The sequence below is a fragment of the Cebus imitator genome, unplaced genomic scaffold, assembly GCF_001604975.1.
Source record: "Cebus imitator isolate Cc_AM_T3 unplaced genomic scaffold, Cebus_imitator-1.0 Scaffold129, whole genome shotgun sequence".
NCBI classification, from domain to species: Eukaryota; Metazoa; Chordata; class Mammalia; order Primates; family Cebidae; genus Cebus; species Cebus imitator.
This window is the reverse complement of record NW_016107444.1, coordinates 1,796,726-1,809,075: the sequence shown is the minus strand read 5'-3', so window position 1 is coordinate 1,809,075 and position 12,350 is coordinate 1,796,726. Positions and strand designations below refer to the sequence as shown.

At 42.3% G+C, this 12,350-nt stretch overlaps 1 protein-coding gene across 5 annotated transcripts in view; it reads right to left on the bottom strand.

Annotated features, from left to right (window-relative positions):
• The window catches only part of LOC108312759 (nuclear autoantigenic sperm protein), a 53,130-nt gene that overhangs the window by 25,959 nt on the left and 14,821 nt on the right, over positions 1 to 12,350 (bottom strand). For 4 of the 5 annotated variants that reach the window (XM_017540843.2, XM_017540841.2, XM_017540845.2 and 1 more), the window contains exon 2: positions 3,061 to 3,108. The exons of the other annotated variant lie outside the window; for it this stretch is intronic. Coding sequence is in view for 2 of the 4 variants with exons in the window: in XM_017540841.2 (XP_017396330.1) it covers positions 3,061 to 3,108 (48 nt within the window). In the remaining 2 variants the exon portion in view is untranslated. The remainder of the gene's footprint in view (positions 1 to 3,060; positions 3,109 to 12,350) is intronic. 5 annotated transcript variants of the gene reach the window in all.

The following is a 12,350-nucleotide window of genomic DNA, read 5'->3' as shown; positions in this document are numbered from 1 at the left end:
AATTACTATATTCTGTAAATGAAAATACAACTACTAAAAACAGTGCTATAAATAGAATGATGTCTTTTTTTCCAAAATCAATGTATTACAGTGATGTGAAAATAACAATTAAGGGGAGCTATCTTGTGGCAGTTATCACTGGGTAAATGCTGCAGCCCCAAGCACCACTAGCATATATTCTTGGGGCAAAAAGGAAAAGGGTTAAATAACCAAGATGATAACTGGATTTCAAACATGAAAAACACAAGACCATATGGAAACTTAAAAAATGTATTTGTGGCCAGGTGCAGTGGCTCACACCTGTAATCCCAACACTTTGGGAGGCTAAGGCGGGTGGATCACCTGAGATCAGGGGTTCGAGACCAGCCTGGCCAACATGGAGAAACCCTGTCTCTACTGAAAATACAAAAATTACAGCTGGACATGATGGCTCACCCCTGTAATCCCAGCACTCAGGGAGGCCAAGGTGGGCAGATCATGAGGTCAGCAGCCCAAGAACAGCCAGGCCACAATGATGAAACACTGTCTCTACTAAAAACACAAAAATCAGGCAGGGCGCGGTAGCTCACACCTGTAATCCCAGCACTTTAGGAGGCCAAGGTGGGTGGATCACAAGGTCAAGAGATCAAGACCATCCTGGCCAACACGGTGAAACTCTGTCTCTACTAACAATACAAAAATTAGTTGGGCGTGGTGACACACGCCTGTAGTCCCAGCTACTCGGGAGGCTGAGGCAAGAGAATTGCTTGAACCCAGGAGGTGGAGGGTGCAGTGAGCTGAGATCACACCACTGCACTCCAGCCTGGCGCCTGGCAACAGAACAGGACTCCATCTCAAAAAAAAAAAAAACAAAAATTAGTTGGGCATGGTGGCAGGCGCCTGTAATCCCAGCTACTCCATAGGCTTGGCAGGAGAACTGCTTGAACTCAGGAAGCAGAGGTTGCAGTGAGTCAAGATCATGCCACTGTACTCTAGCCTGGGCAACAGAACAAGACCCACTCTCGGAGAAGGAAAAAAATAAAAACAATATTAGCCGGGTGAGGTGGTGGGTGCCTGTAATCTCAACTACTCAGGAGGCTGAGGCAGGAGAATCACTTGAACCCGGTAAGCGGAGGTTGCACTGAGCCGAGATCATGCCATTGTACTCCGTCTCCAAAAAAGATAAAAGTATTTTTAAGATATTCTGCACAAGGTTTAAACAGAAACAGTAATAATTCTCCATCTTAATCAGAAAGATTCTCCATAACAAAGACACCAAGACTTTATCTCAAGCTTAACAAATAAAATCAGCTGGGCATGGTAGATCAGGTTTCTAATCCGAATACTTTGGGAAGTCAGGGCAGGGGGATTGCTGGAGTCCAGGCTGGAGACCAGCCTGGCCAACAAACCAAGACTCCACTTTAAAAAATAAAATAATTCAGCCAGGTACAGTGGTCCACGCCTGTAATCCCAACACTGGGAGGCCAAGGTGGGCAGATGACCTGAGGTCAGGAGTTCAAGACCAGCCTAGTCAACATGGTGAAACCCCATGTCTACTAAAAATACAAAAAATTGGCTGGATTTGGTGGGGCCCACCTGTAAATCGAGCTACTCAGGAGACTGAGGCAGGAAAATCACTTGAACCCAGGAAACGGAGACTGCAGTAAGCCAAGATTGCGTCACTGCACTCCAGCCTGGACAACAAGAGTGAAACTTCATCTCAAAAATAAATAGACTGGGCATGGTAGCTCACGCCTGTAATCCCAGTTCTTTGGGAGGCCAAGTCAAGTGGATCACTTGAGGTCAGGAGTTCAAGACCAGCCAGGCCAACAAGATGAGAGCCTGTCTCTACCAAAAATACAAAAAATTAGCAGGGAGTGATGGTGCATACCTGTAATCCCAGCTACTTGGGACACTGAGGTGCGAGAATTGCTTGATCCAAGGAGGCGGAGGTTGCAGTGAGCCAAGATTGCACCACTGCATTCCAGCCTGGGCGACAGAGCAAGAATCCGTCTCAAAGAAAATAAAATGGCCAGATGTGGTGGTGCCTGCCTATCCAACTACTCAAGAGGCTAAGGCAGAAGAATCCCTTTAGTCCAGGAGTCAAAGGTGGTGGTGCGCTATGATCACATCACTGCACTCCAGCTTGGGTAACAGAATAAGACCCTGTTATAAAAACTAAAACATTAACAAAAATCTCTAGGGATGCAACCTAACATCTACCTTTTGGGTAAGCTTTTTAGTTAATTGCTATGCCCACTTCTGATAAAGAAACATAGCCATGGGCCGGGTGCAGTGGCTCACGCCTGTAATCCCAGCACTTTGGGAGGCCAAGGCGGGGGAATGATCTGAGGCCAGGAGTTCGAGACCAGCCTGACCAACATGGAGAAACCCTGTCTCTACTAAAAATACAGTATCAGACGGGCATGGTGACACATGCCTGTAATCCCAGCTATTTGGGAGGCTGAGGCAGGAGAACCACCTGAACCGGGAAAGTGGAGGTTGCGCCATTGCACTCCAGCCTGGGCAACAAGAGTGAAACTCCATCTCCCCACAACCCCCCAAAAATAAAAGTAACTCTGCAGGTGTACATCTGAGATTAAGAAAACAAACAAACAAACAAACAACAACAAAAAAAAAACAGTCATATCAAGATAGAAAAGTCACAAGGAAGTACGTGAGACCAGCCTGGTAGTTCAAAGCTATAATCCTAAACTTTGGAAGGCTGAGGCAAGGAGAACTGCTTGAGGCTAGGAGTTTTGAGACCAACCTTGGCAACATAGCAAGATCCCATCTCTCCAAAAAATTTAAAGTGAGCCAAGTGTAGTGGTATGTGCCTGTTGTCCTAGCTACTCAGGGGTTGAGGTAGGAGGATTGCTTAAACCCAGGAGTTCAAGGTTATTGTGAGCCCGGACAACACACTGCACTTCAGCCTGAGCAAGAAAGAGAGATCCCACCTCTATTTAAAAAAAAAAAAAAAAAAAATTAATTAAAAAATAAAAACGAAACTGTTCTCATGTTATATTGTTCTTAGTTTATGTTTCAGATACAAATCTAATTGTACCATGTGAATAATCTTACCTCTCTACTTTATCTGCAGATGTAGAAGGAGCAGGAACATCTTCAATTCTGCAATAAAAAATTAAGGGGGGAAAAAGGTAAAACTGGAGGCAATTATTAAGCCTGAAAATAAAAAATAAAAGAGCTGTCACTTATTAAATACCCAAGTATTATTTACTTACTTACCTTATCAAATTTAATTCAGAATCAATATCGTGAAAATGGCCATACTACCCAAAGTAATTTACAGATTCAACGCTATCCCCATCAAGCTACCAATGTCTTTCTTCACAGATCTGGAAAAAAACACCTTAAACTTCATATGGAACCAAAAGAGAGCCAGCATAGCCAAGTCAATTCTAAGCAAAAAGAACAAAGCGGGAGGCATCACACTACCAGACTTCAAACTATACTATAAGGCTACAGTAATCAAAACAGCATGGTACTGGTACCAAAACAAGAGATACAGACCAATGGAACAGAACAGAGGCCTCAGAGACAACACAACATATCTACAACCATCTGATCTTTGACAAACCTGACAAAAACAAGCAATGGGGAAAGGATTCTCTGTTTAATAAATCGTGTTGGGAGGACTGGCTAGCCATGTGCAGAAAGCAGAAACTGGACCCCTTCCTGACGCCTTACACTAAAATTAACTCCAGATGGATTAAAGACTTAAACATAAGACCTAACACCATAAAAACCCTAGAAGAATATCTAGGCAAAACCATTCAGGACATAGGTGTAGGCAAGGACTTCATGACCAAAACACCAAAAGCATTGGCAAAAAAAGCCAAAATAGACAAATGGGACCTAATCAAACTCCACAGCTTCTGCACGGCAAAAGAAACAGTCATTAGAGTGAATTGGCAACCAACAGAATGGGAAAAAATTTTTGCGGTCTACCCATCTGACAAAGGGCTGATATCCAGAATTTACGAAGAACTAAAACAGATTTACAAGAAAAAAGCAAACAAGCCCATTCAAAAGTGGGCGAAGGATATGAACAGACATTTTACAAAAGATGACATATATGAGGCCAACAAACGTGAAAAAATGCTCATCATCACTGGTCATTAGAGAAATACAAATCAAAACTACATTGAGATACCATCTCACGCCAGTTACAATGGTGATCATTAAAAAATCTGGAGACAACAGATGCTGGAGAGGATGTGGAGAAATAGGAACACTTTTACACTGTTGGTGGGGGTGTAAATTAGTTCAACCATTGTGGAAGACACTGTGGCAATTCCTCAAGGCCCTAGTCATAGAAACTTCATTTGACCCAGCAATCCCATTACTGGGTATATATCCAAAGGATTATAAATCGTTCTACTATAAGGACACATGCACACGAATGTTCATTGCAGCACAGTTCACAATAGCAAACACCTGGAACCAACCCAAATGCCCATCAATGGTAGACTGGACAGGGAAAATGTGGCACATATACACCATGAAATATTATGCAGCCATCAAAAACGATGAGTTTGTGTCCTTTGTAGGGACATGGATGAACCTGGAAACCATCATCCTCAGAAAACTGACACAAGAACAGAAAATCAAACACCGCGTGTTCTCACTTATAGGCGGGTGTTGAATAATGAGAACACATGGACACAGGAAGGGGAGCATCACACACTGGGGTCTGTAGGAGGGAAATAGGGGAGGGACAGCAGGGGGTGGGGAGTTGGGGAGAAATGCCAGACATAGATGAAGGGGAGGAAGGCAGCAAATCACGCTGCTATGTGTGTACCTATGCAACAATCTTGCATGTTCTTCACATGTACCCCAAAACCTAAAATGCAATAAGAAAAAACCATTAAAAAAAATTTTTTTTTAATTTTAACATTAATAGGAGGTCAAAATGTTACAGTAAGAATTTATAGCTTTCTCATGATCTCATTTTCACCGTTTTATGCTCAAGTGTTTTCTCAACAATTTTAAGAAAGGACTCAAGGACTGTTTATAAAGGTTGCAGCCAATGTGGAGCCAGTGGCAACAGTAAATATATTTAGTGATAGAGTCAGGATATAAAAAGTCTCAACAGAATGGTACAATAGGCCTATTTTAAGAAGAATCTTCATGAAGTCCTACTCCTATGCCGAAAAAACTAGCTACATATATGCAGAATCAGGGAAGAACAGCTAAATATCAAAGCCTGGGGAAAAAAATCTTAGGGGATTTCAATGTTGATTTCAAGAGGAATATAAAGCAAGCTGAGGGAGGCGGACAAAAAACAATGTGATTGTAGGGGCACCGATAGAAATATATTGCATAGAACACAGAAAGAGATAGGTCCAGCTCTTGAGTGTACTGTTTTCTTTCCTTCCTTTCTTCCTTCCTTCTTTCCTCCCTTCCCTCCTTCCTTTCTTTTTCTTCCTTCCTTCCTCTCTTTCTTTTTTGACATGGTCTCACTCTGTCACCCAGGCTGGAGTGCGGTGGTGCAATCTCAGCTCACTGTAACCTCTGCCTCCTGGGCTTAAGCTCACACCCTATTGTGCTCTAATCCTCATTCCATCTTTGCAAAGAAAAATAAGCTTATCCAGAGATAAGCAATCTTGGATACAGGAACATGCTAAAGAAGGACTTCAGTCATTTAGGGTGGAGAAGAGAATATTTAGGGGAATGATGACTGTCTCCAGCTATCATCCATTGTATGTGGCACCAGATGGCAGAACCAAGACCAGTGTGTAAAAGTCATGGGGAAGTCATCTTATTATAATAAAGAGCTTTTAAACACTTAGAGCTCTTTAAATGGAGAAAGACTAAACAATAAGGTAAAATGTGCCCATCAGTTTTAATCAAAGAGTAGGATACCACCTGATGAGGGTATTTCAAAATATGAGTACCATGTAGAGAGTTGGAATGGTTGGCCCCAAGGTCCCTTCTAAGTCTGTGACTATGTGATTCTTTAAAAAAAAAAAAATATATATATATATATAATTCTTACTCATTCAAATATCTAGGGCTGAAAATAAGTAGTAACTTCACAGCTATACCCACAGGGATGAGGAACAACTTAAAGGGCAGGGCAGGCAGTGCTTTCAGCTACAGGTTAAGTAAGCTATCTGGGCCATTTGCCTAAATCTTGAAATGGTCTTCGATCCTTACCTACAAACTCTGTCACAGCCAGTTATTTATGTCAAATAGTTTTATTAAGGAGTCATTTTGACCAAGTGGTCTAGCACAGAGCTTCTCAAACTACCTGTGGTTAAAGAACTAAGTATTTTATTTCTAGTCTGTTACCGTAGGTTTTTAAAAATACAATGTCAGGGAGATGTCAAATTGCTTTGTTTCTAAATGCTTACTCCAAACTTTTGTACTTATCTCTTTGCAGACCAGTAGCAAGCCAACACTAGTCTGTGAACCACACAATGTATCACAAATGTCCAAGTTAAGAGTTTGAATACTAAAAATAAACATTATAATAGTGTACATGCACTACAAACATTCAGGCACCACTGGCAACAAGAATACCCAAAATGTGGCCAGGTGCAGCGGCTCACACCTATATTCCCAACACTTTAGGGAGACTGAGGCAGGTGGATCACCTGAGATCAGGAGTTCGAGACCAGCCTGGCCAACACGGCGAAAACCCACCTCTTCTAACAATATAAAAATTAGCTGGGCATGGTGGCAAGTGCCTGTAATGCCAGCTACTCCGGAGGCTAAGGAAGGAGAATTGCTTGAACCTGAGAGGCAGAGGTTGCAGTGAGCCAAGATCATACCACTGTACTCCACTCTGGGTGACAGAGTGAGACTCCGTTCCTCCGCACACCCCTCCCAAAAAAATCCAAAATATTTTGTGCCTATATCAGTGAGACTGTAATACAATACTATTTAGCTAGCCACGATGGATGTAACTGGACAGGATTCACCCTTCTAACTCAGACAACTAGAAAAATAGCCGAAATACGTGAAATATTGGAAACACTGAACAACTAGTAGCCCACAACAGTGATCTCAGAGACAGTGAGGCGCATGAGGTGAGCCTAATGACTATCCCAGCTTACCTTGTGGAGTTTTATCCACAGCATACAGGCAGACCCAAACAGAATCCAACAATCTCACCAAATTGAGGAGACAGTTTAGAAAGACCAAGGTGGCTAGAATTTGTAGAACAGAGTAAGTAGAGAGAAGAGAGCGAACAACCTCCAGAGATCTACAGAGGGTCCCCTCAGTCTATGGCTAGGTTTTAATCAGCTTACTGCATGAGAAAACTACTGAAAACTGAAAGACAAACACCAGAAAGGAGTAGATGAAACCTCAGGATTCACAAAGGTTCTAAAATAATCCCAACATCAAGAGCAGAAAGTAGTGCTTTAGTAATGGAGCCAAATTAGTACAAAAGAGTATTCCAGATCTGCCTAAAGAAAACTTAAAAACCTCAAAAGGATTGAACTATTTCCAAATAACCATCCTAGAACAAAGCTAAAATATATCCAAAGAAACAAAACATCCAGCAACCAATAACAAATTTCATAATGTCTGATATCTCCCTCCCGCTCCAAAAAAAAAATTACCAGGGAAACAAATGAAACAGAAAGTCAAACCTGTAGAGAAAATAATTAGGCAGGCATAGTGGCTCATACCTGTAATCCCCACACTTTGGATGGCTTCACTTGGAGGATCACTTCAGCCCAGGAGTTCGACACAAGCCTGGACAACATGGTCTTTGTATTTATACAAAAAATAAACGGTTTTAAATTTTATCTATCTATACAAAAAATAAAATTAGCCAGGCATGGTGGCATGTGCCCATAGTTCCAGCTACTCAGGAGGCTGTGGTGGGAAGATTCCTTGAGCCCAAGAGGTCAAAGCTGCAGGAAGCCATGATCAAGCCACTGCACTCCAGCCTGGGCAATACACTGAGACTGCCTTTTAAAAAACTAAACAGGCTGGACGCAGTGGCTCACGCCTGTAATCCTGGCACTTTGGGAGGCCCAGGCAGGTGGACTGTCTGAGCTCAGGAGTTAGTGATCAGCCTGGGCAACATGGTGAAACCCTGTCTCTACTGAAGTACAAAAAACTAGCTGGGAATGGCAGCTGTATTCCCAGCTACTAGGGAGGCTGAGACAGGAGAATCACTTGAACCCGGGATGTAGAAGTTGCAGTGAGCTGAGATCGCACCATCACACTCCAGCCTGGGCGACAGTGACACTCTGTCTCAAAAAACAAAAAAACAAACAAAAATAAGCACAATAGAAACAGATCCAGAAATTATATAGATGATGTAGATATATTTAGTTATAAATATATCCCACAAGCTCACAAAGTTAAGAGAAAAGAATAGAGAAACAAAAGATATTTTAAACTCTAAAAGTCAAACTTTTAGAGATGAAAATATACCTGATAGGATGAACAATAAATTAGAACCTAATTAAAAGAAAAATTTACAAACCTAAAAACATAGCACTAGAAACTAGTCTAAAAGAAGAGACAAAGACTCAAAAAAAAATGGAGGGTGCCAGGGAAGCCGAGGCGGAAGGATTATTTGGAGTCAAGAGTTCAAGGATGTAGTGCATGTTGCCTGTGAAGAGCCACTGCACTCCAGCCTGGATAACATGGAAAGACTCTGGGGAAAAAAAAATTGATTAAAGGGCCAGGCGCGGTGGCTCACGCCTGTAATCCCAGCACTTTGGGAGGCCGAGGCGGGTGGATCACGAGGTCAAGAGATCGAGACCATCCTGGTCAACATGGTGAAACCCCGTCTCTACTAAAAATACAAAAAATTAGCTGGGCATGGTGGCGCATGCCTGTAATCCCAGCTACTCAGGAGGCTGAGGCAGGAGAATTGCCTGAACCCAGGAGGTGGAGGTTGCAGTGAGCCGAGATCGCACCATTGCACTCAAGTCTGGGCAACAAGAGCGAAACTCCATCTCAAAAAAAAAAAAATTTGATTTAAAAAACAAAAATAGCCGGGCACAGTGGCTCACACCTGTAATCCTTGCACTCTGGGAGGCTGAAGAGGGCGGGATCGCCTGAGATCAGGAGTTTGAGACCAGCCTGACCAACATGGAGAAGCCCCATCTCTGCTAAAAATACAAAATTAGCCAGGCGTGGTGGCTCATGCCTGTAATCCCAGCTACTTGGGAGGCTGAGGCAGGAGAACTGCTTGAACCTGGGAGGCAGAGGTTGCGGTGGGCCAAAATCATGCCATGGCACTCCAGCCTGGGCAATAAGTCTCAAACAAAAAAAAAAGTCCTGCTTATACATTAACCAGGGGCGGGGCCAAAAAACAGAATTCAGCCCTGATTCTGTTTGTAATGTGGTTTTTCATTTGCCTGATTTTGCATTTTTTTTTTATTGCTGGTTTTCAGCAATTTAATTATAGTGTACAATTTGATTACATGTGGTTTTCTTCACATTTCTTTTGCTTGGGTTTGCAGATTCTTGGATCTGTGGGTTTCTAATTTCTCATCAAAATTAGAAAAGAAAAAAAATTTTTTTTTTGAGATAGGACTCTTGCTCACCTAGTCTTGAACTCCTGACTTCAGGTGATCCACCCGTCCTGGCCTCCCAAAGTGCTAGGATTACAGGCGTGACCCACTGTGCTCAGCCTAGAAATGTTTTGATTACCATTTATCTTCCTAATTCACTCCTCCCACACTATGCTGCCATCAAATTCCTTTAAGGACTCCAAGCAATTTTCTAGTATCTTTTAAACATCCATTTGGTAAGAGCTAGTTTTAATTGGATAAACTAAGTCACAAATAAGGCAACTGTCAGCTGGATGTGGTGGATACAGCACACATGGATACTCCCAAATATTCCAGAGGCTAAGGTGGGATAATAGCTTCCGCCTATGTGGTTTAATCCAGCCTGTGCAGCATAGCAAGACCCTCATCTCTAAAAAAAATAAGTCAATTGTCAGTGTCTATTATTAAAGCTTAATTCCTCTCTATTTTTAAGAACATTTCTTTATATATCATGTAGAGTCCAGGAACAGGACAATCATTTTTCTAAACTTTCCTCCTCCCACTTTCTATCCCAAAATGTAACCAGGAACAAAGCTACAAAGTCGGACAGGTACACAGCAGCCAGACCATTTACTTTTGATGCCAACCTAAAGTTTAACATTTTTTATTCTGAAGTCAGGAGTCACTAAAAATATAATCAAATTTCCTTTTCATACACTATCACTGCAATATAAAAGATTCTTTGAATACCATAAAAAGCAAAGAACCAGTAAAAACACTATTTATCTGTGATAAATTTACTTCTTGCTTAGCAGAGGCCTAGGCAAATAGAAAAGAGATTGAACTAGGGCAGTACTGGTGCAGTTGGAAAAAAAATGAATTAACGCAATGTTTCTCAAATTTTAGTCTGTATGCAAACCATCTGGAGAGCTGTTAAACAGTTTGAACTCCACCCCCTGCAGTTTCTGAGTCAGAAGATTTCAGGTAAGGTTCAAGAATCTGCATTTCTAACAATTGCCCAGATGACACATTCCCTAGGTGACACACATGGTTTCTGGAACCATGCTCTGAGGACTACTGGATTAGAACAAAAATTATAGACGAATGTTCACGTCCTATCTGAGCAATAGGTATGTCTGATCCAGTTGTTTTTTTGAGACGGCGTCTTACTCTTTGACCCAGGCTGGAGTGCAGTGACGCCATCTCGGCTCGCTGCAACCTCCGACTACCAGGTTCAAGTGATTCTCCTGCCTCAGCCTCCAAAGTAGCTGGGATTACAGGTGCCTGCTACCATGCCTGGCTGATTTCTATATTTTTAGTAGACAGGAGGTTTCACCATGTTGGCCAGGCTATTCTCAAACTCCTGACCTTGACAAACACCTCAACTGATCCTCCGGCCTCAGCCTCCCAGAGTGCTGGGATTACAGGTGTGAGCCACCGTGCCAGGCCTGATCCAGTTACTTTTTAAAATGTTAATTCTAGTAGTCACTACATGTAAAACTATGAAGCTATGACTTAATCTGGATTTCTGATGTCCTTAAAAAAAAATTATGAATTTTTAGAATGAGTATGAAACCAGCAAAGTACTAGAGGAAATCATAGAAAAATTACTTAGTAATTATCTAGAGAAGGCCTTTCAAAATCCAGAAATCAGACTGGGTGAAGTGGCTCTCTCCTGTAATCCCAACATTTTGAGACCAAGGTGGGAGGACTGCTTGAGCTCAGGAGCTCAAAACCAATCTGGGCAACACAGCAAGACCTGTCTCTACCAAAAACAAAATGAGCTGGGCATGGTGGTGTATGCCTCCAGTCCCAGCTACTCCAGAGATTGATGTGGGAAAATCGCTTGAGCCCAGGAGATGGAGCCTGCAGTGAGCTATGATCATGCCACTATACTCCAGCCTGGGGACAGAGCAAGATCCCGTCTCAAATAAATAATAAATCCAGAAACCATAGGATATTGATAGATGCTACTCCATCTAATTCATATCACAAAAGGTTAACTTAGCAAATATACATAGAATCTTACAATCAATGGGATATAAAAAGCCCAATAGGAATGGAGTTAATATAAACAAACACATTCACCAAAAAAAAAAAACAAAAAAAACAAAAAAACACTTGACCACACGTTCCTGCTCATTCTTAAGAGAAACCAAAAAAAGCTATACTAAGAAACTATGTTTTATCCATCAAATAGTCAAAGATAGGGTTAAGGAGAAATTGGTATTCCCATACACTGCTAACAGAAGTTCAAGGCTGGGCAGGGTGGCTTACCGCTATAATCCCTGAATTTTAGCACCTGTAATCCCAGCTATTCGAGAGGCTGAGGCAGAAAGGACTGCTTGAGCCTATGAGTTCAAGACCAGGCTAAGCAACAAAATGAGATCTCGTCTCTATTTCAAAAAATTAATTTAAAAAAAGAAGTGTAGGCTGGAAGTGGTGGCTCACCCCTATAATCATAGCACTTTGGAAGGCCAAGGTGGGTGGATCACCTGAGGTCAGGAGTTTGAGACAAGCCTGGCCAATATGGTAAAACCTCATCTCTATTACAATACAAAAATTAGGCCGGAGGCTGGGCACGGTGGCTCACGCCTGTAATCCCAGCACTTTGGGAGGCCAAGGCAGGTGGATCACTAGGTCAAGAGATCCAGACTGTCCTGCCAACATGGTGAAATCCCATCTCTACTAAGTAAAGTACAAAAATTAGCTGGGCGGGGTGGTGCGTACCTGTAGTCCCAGCTACCAGCTACTTGGGAGGCTGAGGCAGGAGAATCGCTTGGACCCCAGAGGTGGAAGTTGCAGTGAGCCAAGATTGCGCCACTGTACTCCAGTATGGCAACAGAGCAAGACTCCGTCTCAAAAAAAAAAAAAGTTCTCTTT